At 40.7% G+C, this 25,777-nt stretch overlaps 1 protein-coding gene across 1 annotated transcript in view; it reads left to right on the top strand.

The window, feature by feature from the left end:
• CDC73 (cell division cycle 73) overlaps nucleotides 1-23,633 on the top strand; it is a 92,929-nt gene extending 69,296 nt beyond the window's left edge. The window contains exons 12-17 of the mRNA XM_021064289.2: nucleotides 6,361-6,396; nucleotides 6,969-7,056; nucleotides 10,860-11,021; nucleotides 13,018-13,118; nucleotides 19,437-19,578; nucleotides 20,483-23,633. Of these exons, the coding sequence (XP_020919948.1) occupies nucleotides 6,361-6,396; nucleotides 6,969-7,056; nucleotides 10,860-11,021; nucleotides 13,018-13,118; nucleotides 19,437-19,578; nucleotides 20,483-20,519 (566 nt within the window). The 3' untranslated portion in view covers nucleotides 20,520-23,633. The remainder of the gene's footprint in view (nucleotides 1-6,360; nucleotides 6,397-6,968; nucleotides 7,057-10,859; nucleotides 11,022-13,017; nucleotides 13,119-19,436; nucleotides 19,579-20,482) is intronic.
• Nucleotides 23,634-25,777: the final 2,144 nt, after the last annotated feature.

Raw genomic sequence — 25,777 nt, 5'->3', positions numbered from 1 at the left:
AAAATGTTTTTAAGATTTTAGAAGAATGTTTTAAGAAGCTGTTTTTATAAAAAAATAAATAAATCAACACCCAGTGTGAAGACTGATCTAAAGCAAGGTCGGTGAATTAAGGCGGGCAGATCGATTGCTATTAAGGAAGCTCTCGGTGAGAGTCATCCCGGCTGCCTTGGTAGAGTGTCTGTCTTTGTTGCCTGGTGTGTTAGGTAACCTCTGTGGCCTGAAACCATCTATGAGCAGACAGCTTATACACACTTCATGTGGGGTTATTAATAAATTGATAAAGAAATTTATTTAATGTATTTAATAATTTAATTAATAAATTAAATCGTTTATATTTAATAAATTAAATTATTAATAAATTAATTAAATTGATAAAGAAATAATAAAGAAATAGGTTGAGAGAGAAAGAAATAATAAACAATAATTAAATTGATAAATTAATAAAGAAATAGGTTGAGAGAGAAAAATAATAAATTGATAAAGAAATTTATTTGTAAATTTAATGTATTTAATTAATAAACTAAATCATTTATATTTAATAAATTAAATTATTAATAAATTAATAATTTAATTAATAAATTTATTAAATAAATAAAGTAATAAATTAAGTAAATTAAATTGATAAAGAAATTAATAAAGAAATAGGTTGAGAAAGAAATAATAAATTGATAAAGAAATAGGCTGATAGAGAAATAATAAATTGATAAATAGGTTGAGAGAGAAAGAAACAAGCCAGAAAAGAAGCAAGATTTTCCTGCACAAATGAAGGAATGGCAGTTGGAACCTTAAGGAAAAACCAGTCTTTGCACACACACACACACACTTATCTTCGTAAGTACGGAAGTGCAGGGGTCGATAAAAAAGCAAGAATGCTGTCATGACGTGACGTGTGGGGAGCTGAGTGTTTGAATGGAGCTGCGTGGGGTAGCATGGCCTCAGGGCTCTGAAAGCCTGTGAGGGAGAAGTAGCCCACTTGGAAGGGCAGTTTTTAGGACTTAAAGTGGAGGAAGGGAAAAAAATTAAAAAAACAGTTATTTTGTATGTGTCCATCCCTCCTCAATTCCTCCTTCGAGTTCCGTGATAGGGTGTGTGGATGCGATTGTTTTCTCCTATAGAAGCATAGAACCATAATTTCACTAGTCTGATAGGGAGGTTTGATGTTTGGAATTTCAGATTTCTCTGTTATTGAGCATATAAGGTTCTATAGTCATTTTTAAAAATGTGTGTTGATAAGCACAGGTGGTATTCAACTTTAGACGTAAATTCCTCTTCCTAGGACCTAAAAAGATTGATCTTTATAAATGCGTATAGATACCCAACACTGTTTTCATTTCAGGTGCTTTGGGCTGTCTTTGGTGCTCATTTGTTGTATTTTGCATTTAGCATGTTATCGGTGCTGTTGAAAGCGACTGTGAAGATTTGAAAGGCGCAGGCAGGAATTTAACTGGGTGATCTTCCTTTTCAGTCTGTTAGTGTCAGTAGTACAGGCTTGGATGTCTTTTTATTCGTAGTATGATCACATACAGGCTAATTCATCAGTTATGTAGATTTTAGGTATTGAATATTTCTGGAAACATTTTAAAAGTACGTCGTTAAGAGGGTTTCACTGGGATGGTTTGTACACGATGTCACCATGTCCCAGGTTCTGACACCTAGATCTCGACATGACTCCCTTTTCTGTTTCTTCTTCTTCTTCTTCTTTTTTTTTTTTAATGACAGTGGGTTTGTCTGAAGTTTTGTTCAAGCTGGGGCGCATTGGATATCATGTATTTCAGACGACAGGACCATGGGACTTTTCAGTAGAGAGGACTCTACCACAAGCTGTTGGGAGAGCATAAGGAAGAGCAGTTGAATTCAACAAACGTTATTTGAATGCCTTCCATGTACTCAGTGCCAGAAACTCGGAGGAGCTAAAGGAGCTCTGATTTTCAGGAAGGAAGACGAAAGTCCAGGAGATAGGAATGGGCAGACTGAGCTGGATCCAGAGAAGACAGCCTCCCAAGTAGAGGACTATTGTGGAAGCAATGGAGTGACAGAGAATTGCTCTCCCTTGGAAGGGAGGGTGGCAGGCTGTAGTTGGTCATTTAAAGAAGATCCCGTGAGAGACTCAGAAATGGCATGAAAAGGAAAACATGACCTCCTAAAGACTAACTCTGTTTTGCGTTATGTGATAAATAATTGTCTCCAGGTCACAGTTTCTCAAACTCATTTGGCAGACAAAGGAAAGGGGTGGGGATGGCCTAGCACCTGAGGAAGCTAGGTGGTTCGCACGTGCCCTGTGGTACAGTGATGTGCCTGGAGCTGGGTTCTGCCAGCTGCTTATGTGATCTTAGAAAAGGGCACAGGAGACATAAGGAGTTTGGGGTCATTTCTCCTCTTCATACTCCCCCATTCTGTTTCGATTGTCTTACCAAGGTGCACTGTTTCATGACATGACAGATATTCTGACGCCCGTCCAGCTGAGGGCTCCTCCTCTTCCACTTCCCGATCGACTCCCGTAGGTCTGCCGTCCCCACCCACCCCTCCACGAGCAAAAGGACGATAACGTTTTTAGCACTCATTGGTCAGTAAGACCTGACTGGAGCGGGTGTTAGCAGTTTGTTGTCTTTATTTGTCTTGATGAGTGAATTTTCCTTTTGCAGAAATACTTTTTGGACGCTGCCTGATTTTGAAGGGATATTGTGTCATACATGGCATGTGCACCGGGATTATCTTGCTAAAATAGAAAAAAATGAATGCCCAGAATGTTTCTGGCAATGAACCATGTTATAGATGAGACAGCTATAACCGTAGATCTGTACGGTTTGGGGTAGAGTTTGAATTATTTGGAAATAGGGGACTGAACTGCTGCTGCTTTTTTCCTTCCGTGAAGGAACTCAAGGGTGGTGCTTTATTGTTGATCATTTTTTAATTTTTTATCTGTTCTTTCATCAAATATTTATTTAGCACTAAATGTGCCAGGCATGTCCCTCGGTAAATTTAATATTTTAAAATGTTTACACTTACTCCCAACTTCGAAACCTTCATTTAGGGAACATGACTAGCGAGAGGCACATGTTTTCCACTGAATTAATAGTTCAAGCCTTTGATGAGCTGCAGTCCTGGACCTTCATGTTGGTTCCTTTGATGCCGATTAAATCCCTTGGCCCTTCCCTCTCCTTCCTGCCCCGTCTGATGCAGTTGATGCATCCTTCACTTCTCCGCTTCCACTCTTCTGTTTCGTAGGTCTTCTCTCCAGCTCTGGCTAATCTCTGTACTGCTCCCGTGAGCTTGAGAGTTGGCCGTTTGTACATTTTGAAAGGATTTCTCCTGCTCTTCTGTCATCCACTTCATCACCGGGGGAGCTGAAGGTTTTCAAACTCGGGTCTCCGGTTCGGGTGTTTGTTCTCACCTCTGGTGTCTTCTGTTAGCTGCTTACATTTGGATGTGCCGTAGGCATCTTAAAACGGATTTAACGTCTTTGTTCCCTGATGTTTTGCCCCAGTTGTTTTACGCCACATTCTTCTGCTGCTTCATGCTTAAGTGGCACCCCTGCCAACTGTTTCTTAAGTCGGAAACTCAGGACTTATTCTTCCTTCTTCACATTTGCCTGACCCTCTCCTCTAATATCTCAGTAGTTCTGTGAAACCTTTCTTTTCTGTATTCCAGGTTTATCTGCTCTCTCTCTGTTTCCACCCCCAAGTCGAAACCACCACCCTTCCTCTAGACCAGTGCATCGTAGAGTATTAGTTCCTGGTCTGACGATTTTGGGTCCTAGCAAGATGCAGGTGGAAATCTGGAATACGCTGCTGCCGTGGCGTCCAGGTGCACAGGCAGTCTCCCCGCAGTTGGTTGGTCTTGCATCTTACTCGGTTGGCCTTGGAAAGCTTACCGGTAAACCCTTATCTTTAACCACGCATAATTTGAGTAGCACCGCTGTAAACTTGGTGAAGTCTAACTGCGCTGCCTGTTCTCACGCCTGTCTCCCCTTTGATCCCTTACCTGAATTTACTGTTTTTCCCTTACGAAAGGTGTGATGTGAAAATCAGATTGTACCACTTTCTGGCTTAAACGTTATGGGGTTTTCCATCGGTCCTTAAATATGCACATAACATTGTGTAGAAAGCCCCACATAAACCGGCTCCTGTGTATATTTTTAACCTCGTCTCCTCCGCTCTTCCTTTTGGGCCGTCGGTCTGTCTGCGCGTTTGCAGTTCCCTCAGCACAACAGTTTCTTCCTGCCTTTGGCATTTGCCTACATTCCTGCCTCTTGTCTGGACTGTTCTTTCACTTCTTCTTTCCAAGTTGGCTCCGTTTCATCCTTCAAATCTCAGCCTAAATGCCATTTCCTTTGAGAGGCTTTTTCTAAGCATTCTGCCTAAAGGACACTTTAATATCCATATACATGCTTTCTGTTCCGTAATAGCCTACTCACATTTGTTTATGTGTGTTCGTTTGCCTGTTTGTTATGTCTGGCCCCCTTACTTTACTGAAAGTTCTTTGAGGGCAGGAAGTATTTCTGTTTTTAGCATTATAAAAGAACCGAGGAGAGTGCCTTGCGCATAGGCTCTGAGTAAATGTTTAAGTAAAGAATGCAGTTGAGTTTGAAATGAAGCGCAGCAGCAGTAGTTGCCTATTCTCAGCTTGTAAAGGCCGTTCGTTGCCTTTGGTGAGGGCCTCGGTCATGCTGGTGGTACTAGAAGCTGCCGTGGTTCGTAAGCACCACCTGGACCACAAGGTTCAGTAAAAGGCTAGTAAGTGCCAAGACCTGGGCAAGGACCTGACTTGCCCTTGTGTTTTTAAGACCCTTACAGCAGGGCCAAGATGGGAAACAGTGATGCCTCTTTTGTGGCATGGACAGCTGAAGCTGCGCAGGCGTGCATTTTGGCCTCCTGCCGGGGTGATTTGCTAGGAAGCGGCAAGATGGGGGTAGAACTGAGCTTCTCTGAGTGCAGACTCTTTGCCCTCAGTCCCCCTCCATGTGGACTCAGGTCATCCGGCTCTTTCCTCCCCCTTTGAGTCGGGCTTGTTCTTAGCGTGTTCATCGCAGTGCCCCTGCCTTGGTCCTCAATCCCAGTAAGTTTTACTAAACATGTAAAGGTTTGCTGTGCTCGTTTTTTACTCTGCGGGCTTTTTCTTACATTAGGTCTTCTCAGTTTTGATTTTAGTGACTCTTTTCCTAGATCCCTGAGACCACTCGGAGCTCCCTTGGCAGATAGTGATGCTTTAATTGACGGTGTCTTTATCGTTCGCACATACTCTCCTAGCAGCTCCCGTCTCCAGTTTATCCCTCTCTCTACCCGGCTTGTCCTTACTTTATCCCTCCAACAAATTCCAAGTGTTTATTGAGATTACATTATATTCCAAAGGACACTGCCTAGCTCTGTCTATGAATATGTCAGATATATCCCTGAGTCCTGTTTTTAAAAACAATTTAAGAAAGCTTTAGTGTTTTTTTTCTCAGCAAGAAGAAAGGTGAGCACACTAAAATATGTGTATGAACTTGTATTTGTATGTAAGTTTCTCTGCTCTCTGTTGAGAAGAATCATTCCACTGGGCTCCATACTATTTTACCACAATGGAATAGCTATACAAAGAGTGCAAAAGTATTAGTTAAAACGTGGCATTTTACTGCTTTTAAAATAGAATATGTTCCAAATATAGGTATGCTTTCCTTTGAAAGTGGTATCTCTAACAGCTGGTGTTGAATTAGAATTTTAAACTGTTGAATTTTTATTTATTTATCTTTTTGTGATTTTACAAAACAAGTTCTAGCAGAGCACATGGCACATAGAAGGCAGTCAATAAAAATTTATTGTGTGGATAAGTACTGAAAGTTGAACATACAGCACTTTTTATCCTGAATATATTACCCTTGAACCAGGCTGATACTACCATTATTACGCCAGCAGTTATTTTTGTATGTTATATACAGCACTTTTTATCCTAAAATGTAGTAACCTTGAACTAGGCTGATATTACCATTATTATGCCAACAGTTATTTTTGTATGTTATAAAGTCTGTTGTATATAGAAATAATGAAAATCTATGAATATTCACATTTTATAACATATATTCAAAGTTATTTATAACATGGGCAGTTCCAGAATACAGACCTTCACCTGACTCATTGCCTATTATGTTTTCTTTTGCTAATAAAAAAAGCAAAAACAATTTTAAAAAGAGAGAGAAAAAGATAAGTATTTTAGGTCTTAGTTCCCAGTAACTCCTTTTTTTTCTCCTCTGAGATGGTCAAGCACATTCCCCCCCCGCCCCCAACTGCCCTCCACCCACTGTTACATGGACTCGTGCTTGCATTTATTCCATTATAATCAGTTAATTCTAAAATTATTTATTTGCTTCCTTTTTCTTTCTTACAGTTTCTCAAGCCAGACCTCCCCCAAATCAGAAGAAAGGTGAGGTTCTGCATATGACTCTATGCTTACTTCAAACCGTAAATGTGGGAGTTCCCGTTGTGGCTTGGCCTGTTAAGAACCTGTCTAGTAACTGTGAGGATGCAGGTTCAATCCCTGGCCTCACTCAGTGGGTTAAGGATCCGGCTTTGCCTCTAGGTCCAGCCTGGGTCGCAGCCACAGCTCGGATCTGGTGTTGCTGTGGCTGTGGTATAGGCTGGCAGCTGTAGCTGTCTCTCAACCCCTAGCCTGGGAACTTTGATAGGCTGAGGCTGAGGCCCTTAAAAGAAAAAGAAACTGGAAAAAGTTAATGTGAGTAGCTAGACTGCAGCGCCAGGGCTGATGGCATGCTTGCACGGTTACACCCAGTGTTTGTGTCTGGGATCCGTTCTGACGGGTCAGTGCTGAAGCTGTCTGAGGATGACGTATTCTGAGCGCCGCTGCTGACTTACAATAGTTTTTGGCTCGAAGGAGTTGAAGTTACACATTCACAAACTTTCTAACTGTTAAATGGGAAAGTAACTGTAATTTCTTTTAATAACCTGTTTGCTACTGTCAAAATTTTGTCTTTATAGGATCTCGAACACCTATTATCATAATTCCTGCAGCTACCACTTCTTTAATAACGATGCTTAACGCAAAGGACCTTCTGCAGGACCTGAAGTGAGTAATTGTTAAACCGTCCTTTTGGTAGGATCTGGAGATGTTGCTGGGAGTTAGTAGTTACTCATTTCTCGTGTGTATGTATGTGCGTGTGTGTAGGATTTTATTTTGTTTTCTTTTCCATTATGATTATCACGGGATATTGACTATTAGGACCTTGTTGTTTGTCCGCTCTTGAGTCAGTATTTCTCATTTCAAGAAGACACATTGCAGCTTCAGGCCTCTATACAGGCTCTCACAGATACTCTCAAAGAAAATTTTCCAAACAGTATGTTCTTTTATATCTGAATCCTTTAGGGAAAATTATAGAAACTCCAGCTGAAGTCTTAATAAAAAGAGCACTGTTGTATTTTAAATACGAATTTTTTGCTTTGGCTGAAGAGCTTAAAGAGGCTCTAAAACAAATTTCAGATTGTTGTTTTCTCCCTGCTTCCAAGTTGCAGATGAAGAACCAGAAAAGTCATACGACCTTATGATTATTAGATGTATGCCCTGTGGGAGAGGAGGGGGGACCATCGTTTTGTCACCTAGACATTAGTGAAAGTCAGTTGAAGACGTGAAAATGAAATCTATGTCCTTTGTTAAAATTCCCAGATGTTCAACTTTTTCAGTAAAATAATGATGGCAATTCTTAAAAAAAGAAACGAAGATAACCTCACCTCCAAAAAGAAAACCATGCTGCTCTAAATAACCTAGGACTAGTTAAACATGAGTAGCAGTGAGAGTTCCCATTGTGGCTCAGTGGTAATGAACGCCAGCTCGTACCCATGAGGACATGGGTTCCATCCCTGGCCTCAACTCAGTGGGTTAAGGATCCAGCGTTGCCGTGACCTGTGGTGTGGGTCGCAGATGAAGCTTGGATCCAGCATTGCTGCAGCTGTGGTGTAGGCTGGCGGCTACAGCTCTGATTCTATCCCTAGCCTGGGAACTTCCATATGCCTTGGAGCGTGGCCCTAAAAAAAAAAAAAAAAAAGTGTGGCAAAATAAGTTGTAATACTTGCTGATTCCAGGTTTTACCAGATGCAGAATTGAATTTTAAGTGTCTGTGACTTCAATAGCTGTCTAAAAACCTATACAGCTGGCACATAGTAGTATATTCATACAGTATTTCTTCTTCAGTACTGTTTTTTGGCCGTGCCCACAACATGTGGAAGTTCCTGGGCCAGGGATTGAGCCTCTGTCACAGCAGAGACCCAGGCCACTGCATGCCAGATGAAGCTGCTGCACCACAAGGGAACTCCAGTTACTTTTGAGTGGAAATCTGATCTTTGATCCCTGGTCTAGGAACTTCTGAGTGCCACAGGTGCAGCAAAAAAAAAAAAAGAAAGGATAGTAAGTAGTGCATAGAAATAACTAAATTTTCGTCTCTCTCTCCTTAGTCCTACTGTAGAGAAGCCAAACAACTGAACAGACTGTATTCTTTGGACAGATCCTTCCTAGTTTTTCTTCTAAGTTTAAAACCCTCCCTTTATTATTTAACACCTCATTGCAGCTGACATCTCCCCTAGAGTTGAGTCAGCTGGAGGCTTTGCTATGTAATTAATGCATAATTGAAACCTCCTCCACACAATTATAGTACTGGCTGTAACCCATAGCTCATGTTGGCATAGATTCTGTTTGGTTTCATGTAAGATTGAGGATTCTTCAGTTTTCTAGCCCGTCAATAAGTAAATGAAACGAAACAAGATAAAACCTGCTGTAACCTTTAACATTCTGAGAAACGAAATTAAGGTTCTATTATGGAAGTCTTTAAAAAGCACAGTTCGCGTGTATAAACAGGGTCTTGAGAGGAGTTTCCCTGGGATTGTAAGTTTATTCAAACTAAACTGCTCGAGTGGCCCTGCCCGTGCTGGCCATGGAGGTACTTTGCGGGGGGCAGAGTTCCGACGAGGGCGCCTGCGCAGAGCCAGTGGCTCCCCGCATCCATCGCCTGCTCTTCAGCACAGGCCGGTGCGGCGACTCCGCGGGGCCTGGAGGAGAAACCGCCAGGGCAGCCGGTGCAGCTTACCCTGGGCTGCGAATGGTTCCTGTTCCAACAGCCACAGGCAGCGTGCGGTGTCGCACCCACTTTGGAGAAGCTTAGAGGAGTGAATTTGTTTTTTCCTCCTTATTACATTGACGACACTGCAGCCTCCTGTCCTGGCTGCCTTCGTGGATGATGATCGGGCAGCAGCAGTAGACTGTCCTGGGAAGGACATCTGCTTTCTCATGTTATTTGGAAGGTCATTTAACATTTACCTGTGGTACCCGAGTGCAGCTACATTGCATATCCCACTTTGGGATTCCTCAGAATTAAATCTGTGACCTGTGCTTTTCATCAGTTCGGAAAGTCTTGGCTCTCGTTTCTTGAGGTATTATTACCGCTCTGCCCCACCCCCGCCCCCCTCCTCTGGAGTCTCATGAAATGTAGTAAAAGGCCAAGCCTGCGTTTGGCCGGTTTGCCGGTGCCTCTTCCGTGGATAAGCGTCTGCAGTGCTATTCTGACCTCTTCGCGTTCCCTTCTTGACTCGGTCTTTGGCTCAAGAATTCTTTATTTCTTGCCAGGTGGCTTAGAGATGCCTGTAAGACGTTCTTTATACTTTAATCCCACTTTGAAAAACTTTCTGACAGTGTCTTCTTTTTCTTTTTTTTTTTTCCTCCTGTCTTTTTTGCCTTTTCTAGGGCTGCTCTCACGGCATATGGAGGTTCCCAGGCTAGGGGTCTAATTGGAGCCATCACCGCCGGCCTACACCAGAGTCACAGCAACACGGGATCCGAGCTGCATCTGCAACCTACACCACAGCTCACGGCAACGCCGGATCCTTAAGCCACTGAGCAAGGCCAGGGTTCGAACCTACAACCTCATGGTTCCTAGTTGGATTCGTTAACCACTGTGCCAGGACGGGAACTCCTTTCCGACAGTGTCTTTTAAAGTTAAACATACCCTTTGATCCGGCAGTTCCACTCATAGATATTTATATAAGAGATGTGAAAACAAATGTCCACAAAAAGACTTAAACTGGATTATTTGTAGTAGCTTTGTTTGTAATTACCCCGGTTTTGGAACCACTCAGACGTCCATTCCAGGAGACTATGTAAACGACTTGTGGTCTAGTTACGCAGTGGCATTTGACTCAGCAGTGTACAAGCGTGAACACCAGTACGTCCCTCAGCATGGGGGAGTGTCGGAAACCTTAAACTGAGTGAAGGAGGCCAGGCGGAGAAGGGCGCAGTCCCGTATGCGTCCCCGTACTTGAACTCCTGGAGCAGGCAGAGCCCAGCTGTGACGGTGGCAGGCAGACGTGTGTGGTTGTCTGGTGGGGGAGCAGGACGGGGATGTCCTGGAAGGTGCACAAGGGCCTTTGCTGCTTCGGGGCGCGGGTTCTGTATCTTGATGGGAGGGGCGTTTAAAACGTGGAAATGGCGTTTTGTGAAACTCTTGGCTGCAGTCGCCCAGGTGACCACAGCAGCTTCATTTCCAGTGACTCGTCATTTATGGTAACGTTGCCCTCTTGCTAGCATTTGCGAAATCAGGGATTATTGTGGCCATTTGTGTAACCAGTTGAGAATGCGAAGTACTGGATGAAGGAAGGTAAATTTCGAGTTCTGGTCTAAGTGAATTTGACTCTGCTTGGTGTGCAGAGGAAGGCCCATACTCCTCAGGCATAGATACCTGTACATGCAGGGCAGGTTATTTTAAAAGTAATGTTTTTGGTTTAAAATTATCATTATTTAAAAAATAATTTCAAAGGAACAGTTTCTTTTTCTCATTCACTGATTCCTGTGGAATCATTTGACCTTTTCTCATATTTCCTCTTTTAAAGATTTGTCCCATCAGATGAAAAGAAGAAGCAAGGCTGCCAACGAGAAAATGAAACCCTGATACAGAGAAGAAAAGACCAGATGCAACCAGGGGGCACTGCAATTAGTGTCACAGTTCCCTACAGAGTAGTAGACCAGCCCCTTAAACTAATGCCTCAAGACTGGTAAGTCTCTCTTTTTTTTCGTGGTCATTAATTTGCGTGGAATGACCAAGTCTCACATTTTGTTGCGCTCGGAACAGACCCTGTCCTTGACGCTTCCGTTACAGTCCGCATTGGCCACCAATAATGTTAACATCTGGTAATACCCCAGTAAATGGATTTTGGATGTCTAAACTTTAGTTTACTTAAAAAAGAAACACCAAATTAGTGAGTGAAAATTCTCTCCAGTTTTAGAACAAAACTTTTAGAACAAGAAGGAAACTTTCAGATAGACTGATGTTGTTTTAGAAGGCCTATAGTTTAGACTTTTGACTGGGAGAATTCAGATTTTCTGGTAAGAAATAAGTGAACGCATTGTCCCCTTTATTGTAAGGGAATAATTTACTGCAAATAAGGACATGATCACGCCGGTTCAACTCTCTTATTGCCTTGAAACGTCTGTTAATGAAATACTAAGCTGTTTACAATATCCAGTGCCTGTAAATGCAGACACATGCTAAGCTGGAGTAAAAACGGAGTCGTGTGTATCTCTCTTCTACAGAGCGCGTAACACATAGACACGGTGGCTGAAATTCACCTTTGAAGTACTCCTCCATCTTCAGATGGTAGGAAGCCAAGCCATTGAGATCATTAGTATGTGAAAAATTTGCTGAAGAATTAAGGGTTATTATGTTAGAATTCTCCCCTGGTACCTAACAGAGATACTTTGCGTCATATGTGAAAATGTAAGATGAGAATTTCAGGTATCAAGTTTAAAACTTGTAGGGAGTAGGAAGTTACCTCATTTATATGTTTGCAGTTATTCGCAGAAAATGATAATAACCTGGCCTGTGCAAGTGCCGTCCCTGTGCCCCGTTGTCGTGCTCTGTGTGTTAGCTTGGTTCCTGCGTTGGCGTCCTCACCTAGGGATAATGCATTTTTCCTTGCCTTTCTTCCACTTGTCCTTTCAAGAATTCACTGGGACTAGTATTTTTATTACCCAGCTCCCCTGGTAATCCTTGGAGACCTGGTAGATCCAGGTCACCGCTATCTAGCACATTCCCTCTAGTTGGGCAGGCTCCTTGGGTCTTCAGCTGCTGTGTGATGCAAGTTACGTCGTAAAATGAAGAGGCCATTTCATTGTGTGCTCCATTTCAGAGGTGGTTTTGGCAACACGGGGCATTTATCCCATTACAGGAGGGAATGTTTTCTTTAACTTGAGCTTTAGAGATTTTGAGCAGGTGTAGAATTTCAAGAATTTCACCGTCACTTCGATCATTGACGTAGGTATATAACTTTAATAGAGCATAACCTTGGATTCTTCACCTGCTGCACCACAGCGAGACCTCACAAGACACATTTGAATTCTAAATGATCCTCTTTTTTTAAAAAAAAGAATTCATTCACACTCTCCTCTGTGCTTTGAATATACATTCTGCCTACTCTTCCCACAGTGGGAATTTTTCTAAGGGCATAGCCTTGAGAGCTTAAGGTTTTGTTGCGTCCGTCTGGACTACATATGTGACTGAACCCAAATAATCCTTTATGTGTGTTTTTAAGATTCTGTTGGACAAGTGTAGAGATATATTTCTCTTGGGGCTTCCCAAGAAAAATCTCATAATTTTGTTCTCTTGCTTATTAAAACTGCCACCTACCAAAAAAACCCCAAAAAAACAAAAAAACAATTTTTTCAGTTATCAGACGAACTGGTGTTCTCTCTTGCAGTGGAAAAATGGGCCTTTTCTCTAATCAGCAGACGAGGCAGAGATAACAGGCTAACAGGATCACATACAGGCCTGTGCACGTGATGATGCTTAACTCACCTGGTGTAGAAAAGCCGGTGCGTGGGAGGTACGGTGATCAGCAGAGTACTGGGACGGCCGTGCAGTCCCTTGGTCGCCTCCTGGAGTGTTGCCAGGAGACTGTGCCACACGGATAAGAAAGGAGCTCTGTAGGATCACAGTAACAAGACTCTCTGAGACCCTCAGTCTCCTGTCTCCCCTCCCTCTTTCTGTTGCAGGGACCGGGTTGTGGCAGTTTTCGTGCAGGGTCCTGCATGGCAGTTCAAAGGCTGGCCGTGGCTCTTGCCTGATGGATCACCAGTGGACATATTTGCTAAAAGTAAGGTTCTCTTTATTTTTACTGCTCATCTAATATAGAAACGCTCTTGCTTTATTGAAGAGAAAGAACTGGTGGTGGCTTTGCATGTGTGATATGTCTATCAAAGCATTCCCATTAATAAATACCATACATTAAAAAAATGAAGGTGTTCCCATAGTGGCTCAGTGGTAATAAACCCAACTAGTATCCTTGAGGACACGGGTTAGATTCCATGGCCCTGCTCGGTGGGTTAAGGATCCAGTGTGGCTGTAAGCTGAGGGTCTAAGTCCCACATACGGCTTGGATCTGGCACTGCCATGACTGTGGCTGGGAGCTGCAGCTCCAAATCAGCCCCTAGCCTGGGAACGTCCATATGCTGCGGGTACAGCTCTAAAAAGGCAAAAAAATTATTTATATATTATTAATTATTATTATATATAATTTAAGTTATAAATTATTATAAAAATAAATGATATATTATTAATAATATATAATAATATTATATATAGTATATATGTTTTAACTTTTATGCACCTGTGAAATATTTTAAAGCCTTTTTTTGAATGCTATTTTTTTGGTGTACTTAATATCTAATAGTGAATTATTATCTATCCCCAAGCAGAGTAATTAATAATTACTTTTTTTTTTTTTTGGTCTTTTTGCTATTTCTTTGGGCCACTCCTGCGGCATATGGAGGTTCCCAGGCTAGGGGTCGAATCGGAGCTGTAGCCGCCAGCCTACGCCAGAGCCACGGCAACGAGGGATCCGAGCCGAGTCTGCAACCTACACCACAGCTCACGGCAACGCCAGATCCTTAACTCACTGAGCAATGGCAGGGACCGAACCCGCAACCTCATGGTTCCTAGTCGGATTCGTTAACCACCACGCTGAGACGGGAACTCCAGTAATTACTTTTTAGGTTGCTTGGAAATCATTCCTTTGTTGTACGTCTGTGGGTTTTTATTAACATGATAGCCAGTCTTTAAATGGGGAGATGTGTGCTGAGCAGCAGTGTCGCTGTGACAGAAAGGGCGGCCGACTTTGGCGGGCTCTTCCCATCGTCTGGGACGGTCGTGGCTCCGCTGGCTCTGCCTGTTCCGTCAGGTCTCAGCCAGCCCTCTCTCCTTTCGGGAACCTTTCTCTGACCATCCTTGCAGTGGCCATTGCTTCCTCCCAGTTACTCCGATGGTCACACTGAACTGTTGCTGACATTAGCTGACTTGATAGTATGTGTATGGCAAGTCTTCCCCGGCTCCGGGGCCGATTCCAGCCCGATCAGCCTGGCCTGCCCTCGTCTCGTCAGTGCAGCAGAGAGCAGAGCCTGGCTCTCGGTAGGCACCTGGCACGTGCAGAGACTTCACGTATCTTACCCCTGTCGTTGAGCACGTTTTGCCATGATTCATGTACCAAAGGTAGATGAATTTAAGCCGGTCTTCTTGTTAATAGGGATCCTGTCCGTTGTTATTAATGCACCTGTTCAAGTTGGTAATAGTAGTAAAAATACTTTCTAAAGCGCATACTCATGAAGCAAGTATATTAGAAATAACAACTTCGGTTATTATGAATGTAGATTGTGCTGCTGGGAAATCCAGCTTTTTTTTTTTTAAAGCCATGTCAGTTTTTGTTAGTGGTACCACCATTCTTCCAGGCTAGGAACTGCCCAAGCTTGACAGCTTTCAATTGTTTGTTCTACTTTGATTCTGTTTTCAAAATGAATTCTAACATTACTAATATAATAGCTTTTTATGTTATTTCTGAAATATGAGTCATGCACACATTTGGTAAATAGAAGTCGAAGAGAGAGAGAATGGGAATTCTAATGAAAGTAAGATGTCAGTGAACGCTAATTGTTGTGTTTTACTTGCCTTATTGAGTGGCACTGTCATAAAAAATGATGATAATGTCTTCAAGATATAAATGATCTCTACATTTCATTAAGAATGTAAGAGTGTATTTTTTGTTTGTTTTGTCTTTTGTCTTTTTAGGGCCACACCCAGGGCATATGGCGATTCCCAGGCTAGGGGTCTAATCGGAGCTACAGCTGCTGGCCTGCACCACAGCCATGGCAATGCCAGGTCCAAGCCATGTCTGCTACCTACACCATAGCTCACGTCAACACCGGATCCTTAACCCTCTGAGCGAGGCCAGGGATTGAACCCACAGCCTCGTGGTTCCTAGTTGGATTTGTTTCCATTGCGCTGCGGTGGGAACTCTGAGTGTTTTAATTGTTGTTTTGTTCAGGTTGTTTGTCTGCCGAAATTTAGATAAGAACATAGAGAGTTTTTAAAAAGTCATTGAGGTTGATTTTCTTCAGTGAGTTATCCTCTTTCTCTTCACCCTTCCTTCTTTACCTAGCAACGTTTAAAATGAAATATTAAAAACAAAGCCCTTCCTCTTTGCCTCTCCTTTTCTCCCAGCTCCCTCTCCTTTGCTTTTGCAGCCAAGCCTTTGAAAGGATGGTCCTACTGGCTCGCCCTCTGCTTGGCGACTCCTGCGCTCCCTCTGAACTGTTCCCACCCGACTCGGCAGTGACCCAAATATTGGATACTTCTGATCTCCTTTTCAGAATCTTATTCTCTCGATACTTTTCCTCCTTTGTTAAATGTTCTCTTCCGAGGGCGTGTGACATTTTCTCAGGCTCTCTAGCTGCTTTTCCTCTGGCTTTCAACGACATGTATACGTTCTGTTTCTCTTCTTCTTTAATTACAGATACGCTCTCAAGGAGATCTGATAGCTTTCAGTTACCACCTACATCCTCTGATTCGAAGAGTTAGGTCCCTAGCTTGCTGTCTCGCTGATGACCAGATAATGCCCCGCGAGGCCCCAGGGGTACCTCAGCCTCAGCCTGTTGCCAAAGGAGTCTGTTGTCTTCTGCTCTCTATCCTCCTGAAGCTGCTGCTTTTCCTCATTTAGTTTTTTCCTTTTTTTTAGTAATTTGCCTAAGCCAGGAATTTAGAAATGTGTGATGTCTTAGCTTTTAGCTGGTCTCCTTGCTTCTGCTCTTTCCCTCTCTCATCCCACCTTGACCGTGTAACCCACATGGAATACGTTAGTATCTCTATAGCTTAGGGGGAGGACCTGGGGGTACTTGGTAAAAAAAATTTTATTTTTTCATATTGCATAAAATACAATTCAAAGGTTCAGAGAAGATTTTAAATATTGCATTGTACAAAATTGCCTAATAAAATCTTTTCAAAATTATGAGAAATTTGAGCTTGTAACTAGATGTAGCTTTTTAAAAATATTAATTTTTTGTGCTTGAAGTAGCTACATGCATTTGTTGATCAGGATTTTTTAATAATGATTTCTTCAGATATTTCAGTTGTCATTGACAGAATGTTTTCATTCCGTAATCTGTACTATGTTGCCCCTTTGTCATTTGACACAACCACCCTGTATGTATAAATATTATTCAAGAGCGCCTTTTCTATTTCTTTTCCTTCTTTGTTCCTGCAAAAAAAAAAAAAAAAAAGGCATTGACAACATTCAGGCAGTTTGCAGAAAGTGAACAGTTCTGAACTGTGGGCTTCACTTTCGTGCTCATCGCCCCCAGATAACTAGCTTCTTAGGAAAGAGCTTGACTTCTTCTGTTTTTGCTAAGGTTTAAAAAAAAATTTTTTTTTTTCCTGAGTAAGAAAGATGTTTTATGATAATGCATATCTTGGTATAAGTTTGCTTCATGCTAATAAAATATTTTGTATGATGAGAGAAACCTTATGTATCCTCATTTGTGACTTCAACCTTCTGGACTCTGGTGTTCCAGTTTTAATTTAAAAATTTATGTTTTCTGTTGAAAAAATAAGTGGTCTACAAACTAAATCTATTGGAATTAGTTAAGGGTGACTGTAGTAGGCCTTTATGGCTTTAGATAAATAATTTCAGAAGTTATAGCTCATGTGTTTTTAAGAATGATTTAAAGCAAATCATACTGAGAAGATTAGAAGAGAGAAATATGTATTAAGCAGAACGGAGAGTATTGAAGTACTGACTTCATTTAATTTAAAAATTTAAAGAGGGAGTTCCCTTCATGGCTCAGCAGCTAATGAATCCAACTAGGATCCATGAGGACGCAGGTTCGATCCTTGGCCTCGCTCCGTGGGTTGAGGTTCTGGCATTGCCGTGAGCTGTGGTGTAGATCACAGACGTGGCTTGGATCCCACGTTGCTGTGGCTGTGGTGTAGGCCGGCAGCTGTAGCTCCGATTCGACCTCTAGCCTGGGAACCTCCAAGTACCACAAGTGTGGCCCTAAAAAGGCAAAACAAACAAACAAACAAACCAAAAAAAGTTTAAAGAAACTTAAAAAATATTTTTTACATGTATAAATAATAAGTGTGTTGAAAATGGATTTTTTGAATCTGTAACATATAGCCCCTTTAATAAAATGGTTTAAATTCATTAATTTGAATTAAGTTAAAAATGAATAATTAATTGTTCAATGAGGAGACCTTTATAAAAGCAAATGATTTTGTCATGGTGTTTATGTGTTTTGGGGGTTGGGGGCACAAGTGTTTTATTTTGGATTTGCATCAAGAATTAGACCTTGAATAGTTGTTAACATCAAAAGCCAGTAGCCTGCAAGCAGTATGGAGCAGGCAGTTGATAAGGTAGCTGTCACAAAAAGTAACAGTCAGTTGTTTTCTCTTGCAAAACCCCTGACACTAGATGATAATGGTGAGAGTAGCAGTCATATCTTACATGTTAGGGAAAAAGTTTAAAAACTGGAAGAAAAGTTAACTTTCATCTTCCCTGTGCACAGGTTAAAACTAATTCTCGCACTGATGACGCACTGATTACAAATGCAGTAAACCCTGCGAGGATGGTCCAGGTAGATGAGCAAGGAGAAGGATTCAGAGTCAGCATTTTAAGGTCACCTGTTAACCTCTTCAGCACGCACCTGTTAGGAGGTTTTGTCCTAGGGTCTTCTTTTTTTTTTTTTTTTTTTGACTTTTTGCCTTTTCTAGGGCCGCTCCCACGGGATATGGAGGTTCCCAGGCTAGGGGTCAAATCGGAGCTGTAGCCACTGGCCTACGCCAGAGCCACAGCAACGTGGGATCCGAGCCGCGTCTGCCACCTACACCACAGCTCACGGCAATGCCAGATCGTTAACCCACTGAGGAAGGGCAGGAATCGAACCTGCAACCTCATGGTTTCTAGTCGGATTCATTAGCCACTGTGCCACGATGGGAACTCCTGTCCTAGAGTCTTCTATCTGCCCACTACCAGAGGTAGCTTTTGAAAATGAACATCAGAGAATTTCGCCTTCCTGCTCCAAACTGTCTAGTAGTTTCTTATCCCATTTGGAATAACATTCCGATTTTTCTTGTTTGTTTGTTTTGACCGCAGCTAAAAAGGCTCTATGTATAAGACGTTGCCTACAAAAGTTGTTCTTGTTTGTGGGCGTTCCAAGCTTGCTGCTGCCTTAGGGCCTCTGTGCCGTCTGTTCCCTCTGCCTGAAGCCCTTTTCTTCCAGATCTTTGCTAGACTCTTTTTATATCATGTGAATAGCTGCTCCCAGGGAGCCTTCTCCAGAGGCCTTCCAGTTTTTGTCTCTTTCCTTTTTCACCATTTCTTTCCAAGTCCCATTAGTTTTCACTCCTTAATTGTCTCTTGCATCTTTCGTGTCATATCTGTGTCTGTCTTTTACTGAACTGAGCAAATCTGTCCTCTTTCCTCTAGGTTACTGTGTGGTACCACTAGTCTCTGCTAAACACTCAGCCTGCAGTGATTCTCCATGGCTCTTGGATAAAAGTCCAAACTCAGGCCATACAAGGCCAGCATTGCTCTGAACTTCTCCGTCTGTAACCTCTGACTCATTCCTTCTGTCACTTTGCATGATGCGTGAAATTTCTTCAGTTCCTAGGCTAAACCATTTTCTCTTTGAGCATGCTCTTCTTGTGAACCAGGTCACTTTTGTTCAGTGTTTTGCCTGGTTTTACTCCACCCCACCTTTCCAAGCCGTTTCTGATTTCCGGAGTCTGGGTAAGGTACTCTCTTGTGTTCGTATGAGACTCTAGTACCTTCACTGTTCTGTTCAGCAGTATTCTTTTTCTTACTACCCCTCACTGGGTCATGTGCATTTTATCTTGCCTTATTCTTCATCTCAGTCCCGAGAGGCTGGCATGTATAAGCCTCAGTAAATTTTTGTTGAATTGCCTGTTTTAGGGGATACCAGTGCTTAGCCTTATTTCAAAGATTTTGGTTCTGATACAGCTTTGACTGGTGGAAGAAAGGTTGACATTTAAAAAAAATTTTTTTTTTGGTTAATGTCTGTTTTTTTTAATAAAATATTTTTATAATCTTGATTACAGTTACAATAAAGTAGCATTTCTCCCCACGTAGTTAAAGCCTTCCATCTCAAGTATGACGAAGTTCGCCTGGATCCGAACGTTCAGAAGTGGGACGTGACAGTGCTGGAACTCAGCTACCACAAACGCCACCTGGACAGACCCGTTTTCTTACGATTCTGGGAGACACTGGATAGGTAATTCTGATCCTAAAATGCGGTTACTTCGTGCCTTATTGTGTAGTTTTCCTGACTCCTCGGGTGTTAAGTTCCTTGCAGCCGTGGACCATGTCCTCAGCTCCTCTTTTTGAACACTGCCCGTTGTTGGTGCTGATCTGAGGTAGGGAACGGATGAGTATCTTTGTTACGGTGGCTTGAGAAGCAGACGGAGAAAGGGCTTCTAGCTCCGTAGAAAGAACACGAAATCTGAATCAGAAGACCTCCGTTTTAGTCCTGATTTTGGGATCTGGCTCTAATGGACTGTGTGACTTTTCTGAACCTTGTTTCCTGTCTATCCAAGGAACTTGGATTAAGTGTCTCCGTTTGTTGGCAGTACCAAAAGGTCTCTGTCTCTGGACTGGAGTTACGGGTAGCTGGTAGCTCATGAAAGGAATTCAGTTTTTTAAATTTATCTTAATTACTAGTATAAATTGAGTTCTCAAAGCCTTTTACAAGAATACCAGTTGTATAATTGAAAATTAACAACAACGTATGATCACAAGACTGCTGAATCTATTGCTCTTATTTGAGGTGCTCTTTAAAATCTGTAACTTTCTTGTTCTCACTGCATATTATGGGTTTCCTCAAGATCAGAGATGATTGAGGTAACCCAGTGGTTATAACTGATAATATTTTAAAGAGAAACATTCATTATTCTAGCCAGAAGCTCTTACATTATAGAATTTAATCAGAAGATTTTTTTCCAGCTTACTTCAGAAACCCTTCTATTACCAAAGATTACAATATCTGTTTTTTAGGAAGCAAAAGCATCCGGTACCACTGTTGACTTTAAGTTTTTAAAAAAAGTTAACTTATTTTTTACACGTAATATTCTAAGAATTCTTGAATCCCTATACTCATAATCTCTTATAATATTTTCCAGGTACATGGTAAAGCACAAATCCCATTTGAGATTCTGAATTACTTGATTTCCTCCCTTTCTGGAAATCTGGATTAAGAAGCATGGATATACCTTGATCTAAAGACTGAGACTCAAGCTTTATGAATTTATCAAGAACTTACAAATGAAGAAGGTTACAGATCGATCTTTTATAAAACCTTATTTGATGATTTATGCTTCAAAGGGGTGATGCCTGTCATCCATATAAGCAAACTTTTTGGCTTATAACTATTTTTTTAATATTAGCCTTTTAGTCTGTAATGGAAATTGTATATTTTGATAGAAGTTTTTTCTCCATTGGTTATATTAGCATTACTTAAAATTTGTTTCTTTAGAAAATAAATGCAGGTTACAAAATGTGTGTATATTTAGAGGTTATAAGGCTCTCTAAGCCATCTTGCTTCTGATTTTTCATTGCTCTATACTTCCTTTTATTGAAAATACTATGTTATGAATGGTATTAAATTTTAGTCTCTGAAACTTCCAAAACCAAGCAAAGGGATGTGACTATTTTGAATGAATCAAAATGTCAACCTGTATGTGTACTATATCTATACTTTGTCTTTATTTAAGAAGGAATAATGAAAAATCAAGAACAATTCTTCAGCTTTGGTTGAACTGTTGGGCTTTTCCAGACTTCTTTACTTATAATGAATACATCTAATGAATGTACATCCTGCTCACTGACTTTGGTAATTTTAAAACTTAGAATGATAGATTTCTATCTGTGATATCTTTCCACTTGAAAATCTCACAACACAGATTGAAAACCTCATAGGCTATAGTACTTTTTATTTTGGGAGCCAGAGTATGATTTGGGGGAACGAAATGTATTAGTCCTACTGCAGTGCAAATTTTAACTATCTTTTCTCATGAGTCCATCTTTGATTCTTTCTTTATATGGTATAGGATTTGGAGTCTTCTGTTTCTAGGCACGTTCTTACCGTCCGTTATCCTTAAATATTGATAAACTCTTCCAGACACCAAAGAACACATTTGCTTAAATAAGTGTCTGAACAGAAGCAAGAAAAAAAACACTGGTATTTTTATGTGCGTATTCAATATCATATAAAATATAAAACCTATATTTTAACTTAGTAAAATATTTTACTACTTCTGTGCTTTAGACAGAGTGTTGCATCCAGGATACAATGAATGAGCATTTTTCTTGAGTCTCGATTCCCCCTTTTTATTCCTTAAGGGCAGCTTGGAGCCTTTACTCCCCTGAAGAGTTTTTGCCACTAGAATCGTCGCTGGTCATTAATCTTAGGTCATTTCCCCGCCAGTAATCTCTCTTAGGTTAACATATTTTTTTGTAAACATTTAGCCTCTCCTTGTGTTAAGCTGACATTACCTAGCCTCATTTTGAAATTTAATGCTATCATAAAAATGAGAAGCACTTATTATTTATTTTTAAAGTAACCACAGAAGTCCATGCCAATAATGAATAGAAAAAGTATTTATGCATTTGGAATTCACTAGGTTCTTAGGGAAGAAAAGCAGTCACCGTTTTATTAGGTTTTAGGATATTTATAAGGTTTGAACAGATTCTGCCTCCTCTTTCTTCCCTTCTCTGCATCTTCTCTTCTTGAAAATAAAAGAAAAATCAAATTTGTTCACATTAGAATTTCTCAGCACATAAATCTGTTTTCAGAATAAATTATGTATTGTATAAACTTTCTCCATGATGAAATAGTCAAGGACTAGAATCTGTAATATTTTAATGTAAGATTACTTGTTAAGACTACTACGAGTGGATGTGAACTACCTTTCTATAAAGATTTTTAGTATTTATACTTATGTATGAAATTTACTTTTACAGAGTGTGGTTAAAATTGGGAACATCTACTTTAAACAGGGTTTATTTTTCTATCTTGAATTTGCCTTACATGTATTCAGAGGCTCTGGAAATAACATGAGGAAAAGTACAAATATGCTATTTCATGTATTTTAAAATCAGACCCTTGGTTATGTACCTTCTTTCTTTGTCTACCCCCCCCACCCCTTTTTGAAAGTTTATTCCCTTATTTAGGTCGGTGTGATTCATTTTATAGTCATTAATTCTAAGGAAAAAAAGCTCTCAGCCAATCACTCTTGGTTCTCTGTCACTGCAGGTCCTGTAGGAGCACCTGTGACAGTGCCTTGCACATAGTAGGTGTTCAATAAATATGTATGTGCAGGAAGGATTGATGGCTTTTCAGTGTAACTGATTTATTACAAAAAAGTACTTTGACTCTCCTTGGTCTTGGAGCTTAAAAATGCAGAATAAGAGAGAATGCAGAGTCCTATGCCAATATTTTCGTGGAAGTGAAGTACACATTGATAAACTAAACTTAGCCATAGGTAACTGGAGACACCCTTGTGTTGTCCCGCCAGTTAAAAGAAAGCTCCCCTTCTTTATTCATCCGACACCTTTCTGAGTCAGGTGACAGCAGGAAGCTGGTGGGTTTCAGTCCGCAGCTCTCAACCCTGACTCTACCTTAGAATCACTTGGGGACCTTTAAAAAATTCCGTTGCCTGAATCCTGTTTCTCATTTACTTTGGGATGAGACCAGGTAATTTTATGTTTGAAAAGGATTGAGAATCACTGGTTTAACTTCCTTATGAAAACAGTACCAGTATTAAATGTTGTCTCCTCTTTTTTTTCTTTTCGCGGTCGCCTTTTGCGCTAGGCTGTCTGTCCCTGTTCTTGGTGGTATTGGCCTGTCGTTCCACATGACAAATTCAAGTCTTATTTATTTAATACAGGAATATTTTGCTGTTTAATATTTAAACAATGTTTAATATATTTCATTATAAACTGGTGTTGTAGTTTATGACTTGTTTCCCACGTGTCCATATCCTTTCCTAACTTTTTTTTTTTAACAGCAGCGTGACAACAGTCCATATAGAGAAATAACCGATTCATAACGAGGACCACTTCGTCATTAATTCTAAAGCAGAAGGAAGTAAAGCATTTCTCATCTGCTGTGCAGAAGTAGACAAATAGACTTTGCTTATGGAAGGGAAGAGGCGTCCTTTTTAATTGGTCTGCACAGGAAAGTAAAAGTCAATTATTCATTTAAATCAAATTCCTTATCTAATAAACATTGAAGGAAATATTTTTCCTAAATAAAAATTTTGTGACTCCTGATGCCGTGAAGGTGATGACACTGTTCTTTGGAGGGTGGGGCGGCGAGGGTATTTAGGTGCCGTATTTCTTCCTGTGTGTCACTAACAGTTGCCTTCTGTTGGTGTTAACAGTGGAGACAGTGATGATGAGACGTACGGCGGTGCCACTTTGCCAGATCACTGTTACGTAGGTCTCAGATGTCAGACTGATGAGTTGGTAAAATTCTTGGAGTCCAACAACCATATATTCTATAATATGACAAAGAGAACAATGACAGAAGCTGGTCAGAAGGAAAGGAGACATGAAAAATAGGGTTAATTTCATTAGCCTTAATATGACTTCACTGAGTTTTTATTATGCCCTTGGGTTTGACATTCAGCCCGATACTCTAACCGTGATGCGTTAACTTGAGAAATAAATAAGGGAGAATGACTGAGTTTGACTTAGGGCTTGAGTTGGAAATTTTGAAACGCCGCGTCCTGTGTGTTCTGGCCGATTCATTACCTCCTTTGGATATATATTGACCCCAGCATGGTTTCTATATTAATGTGTTGGAATAATAACTAAGGAAAAATTAAAACTGTGTAATAGATGTATAAGGAATTTTTTATATTTAGTAAATGCGTAATGGGGTAATAACACCTTCAGGTTATTGATCTGTTTGGGCTTTTATGTATTACTTTAGATAGTGTTTATAAGACTATCCTGGGAGTTATAACTAAATGTGTGCCATTTAAATGAGTCAAGCCAATGAAATAAAACTAGTTTTATTGCCAAAATTGAAAAAGTGGGGTGATACTATGTCAAATTCAAGTAAATGATCTTATCTCTCTGAGAATTTTGTTTGCCACTGAGTTCCATTTCCATCCACTTGGAATTTACTAAATGCCTCTTAACCTCCAAGTTTGATTATAGCGCTCAAAATGTAATGCAGTTCGTGTACATGGTGTAGGCACTCTAAATAATGGTTTAACCACCAATTTTACTATCTCTCAAGAAAGTGGTTCTTAAATGGAGTTGAAAGTTGGACTGTGTAATGTGATAGAGTATTCTACTCATCCTGATTTATTCTCAGTGGATTTTTAAGTTTCAGGTTTAATTGGGAGGAAAACATTTTGAGGTACCTTAAAGAGTCCTGAGGACTGCCCAGCCATAATTCTCCCAGCCAGAAAAATCCCATTCAGCAGAGAGGGCGGAAGCTGGATTGTAGGGTAGGACGTGGATGATGAAAGCCTTTGCGTGAGATGATTCATGAGACTTTTCTGGCATAGTATTCTTCTGTTTTGGAAGTAAACACAATTTAAGTTTTGACTTTGAAAACTACCGAAAGTACATTTCTAGTCACCTTTTTCTGATAATGAAATAATACGGAGCGTCGTAACTCTTCATAAAGGCAGCAGGTACGTGCTGCCGCCGAGCTGAATTGCACCTTGGCTGTGGTCACAGCCTCTGTCCTTGCAATGGCACTACGAGGGTGTCCTGGTAAATTGCATTATCTCCACAGTTTGAGCATCTTGATTGTCACATAGTCTCAAAACAAACTGTCCTCCCTCGTAATCAGATCCTTCGCAGCAGCAGCATATTTGTGGTGCCAGTAGTCACGGGACTCTTCTGCAACGGAATTTCTTTAATGAAGAGCTTAATGGGCCATGTTTGAGGTTAATTTCCCTCCGGTTCATAAGTGCCTGCTAAATATGTCTTTTATTCTGCTTTCTGTTCCTTTGATCGTCTGTTCTTGGGTGAGTTTTCGCATCACTAAAGTAGCCATAGCATGAGTTGTAAATGTTGAATTTTTTTAGGGCTCGAAGGTGCTAGTATATAAATAACGGCACATTGCCAAATAAGCTCTTTTTCTCTCATTTTCTAAAACTTTCCTTTTATATTTAATCCTGTAATGATCAACATTTATGGGGGGTTAAAAGGCTTTTCCTCTCCATTTTCTTAATGACCGTGGAAACCATTAAAAGGAGCTCTAGAGAAGTCTGTGTAGATAGAGTCTGTCCCATGATTATCTGTAGATCCTTTGGCATGGAATTATTTATAATGCACCCTTATCTAGAGAACGTTGATTTATGTCACATAACTGATGTAAACAGGGCTGAAGCCATATGAAACAGAAGACATCCGAGGACTTCTGTGTATCATATTTGGATGTTTTATTGGGC

This window comes from Sus scrofa, chromosome 10 (genome assembly GCF_054392235.1).
Source record: "Sus scrofa isolate SSC_HxYL_T2T_F1_AM1 chromosome 10, Sscrofa_HxYL_maternal_Yorkshire_Landrace_v2.0, whole genome shotgun sequence".
Lineage (NCBI taxonomy): Eukaryota > Metazoa > Chordata > Mammalia > Artiodactyla > Suidae > Sus > Sus scrofa.
This window is presented reverse-complemented; position numbering and strand designations above follow the sequence as displayed.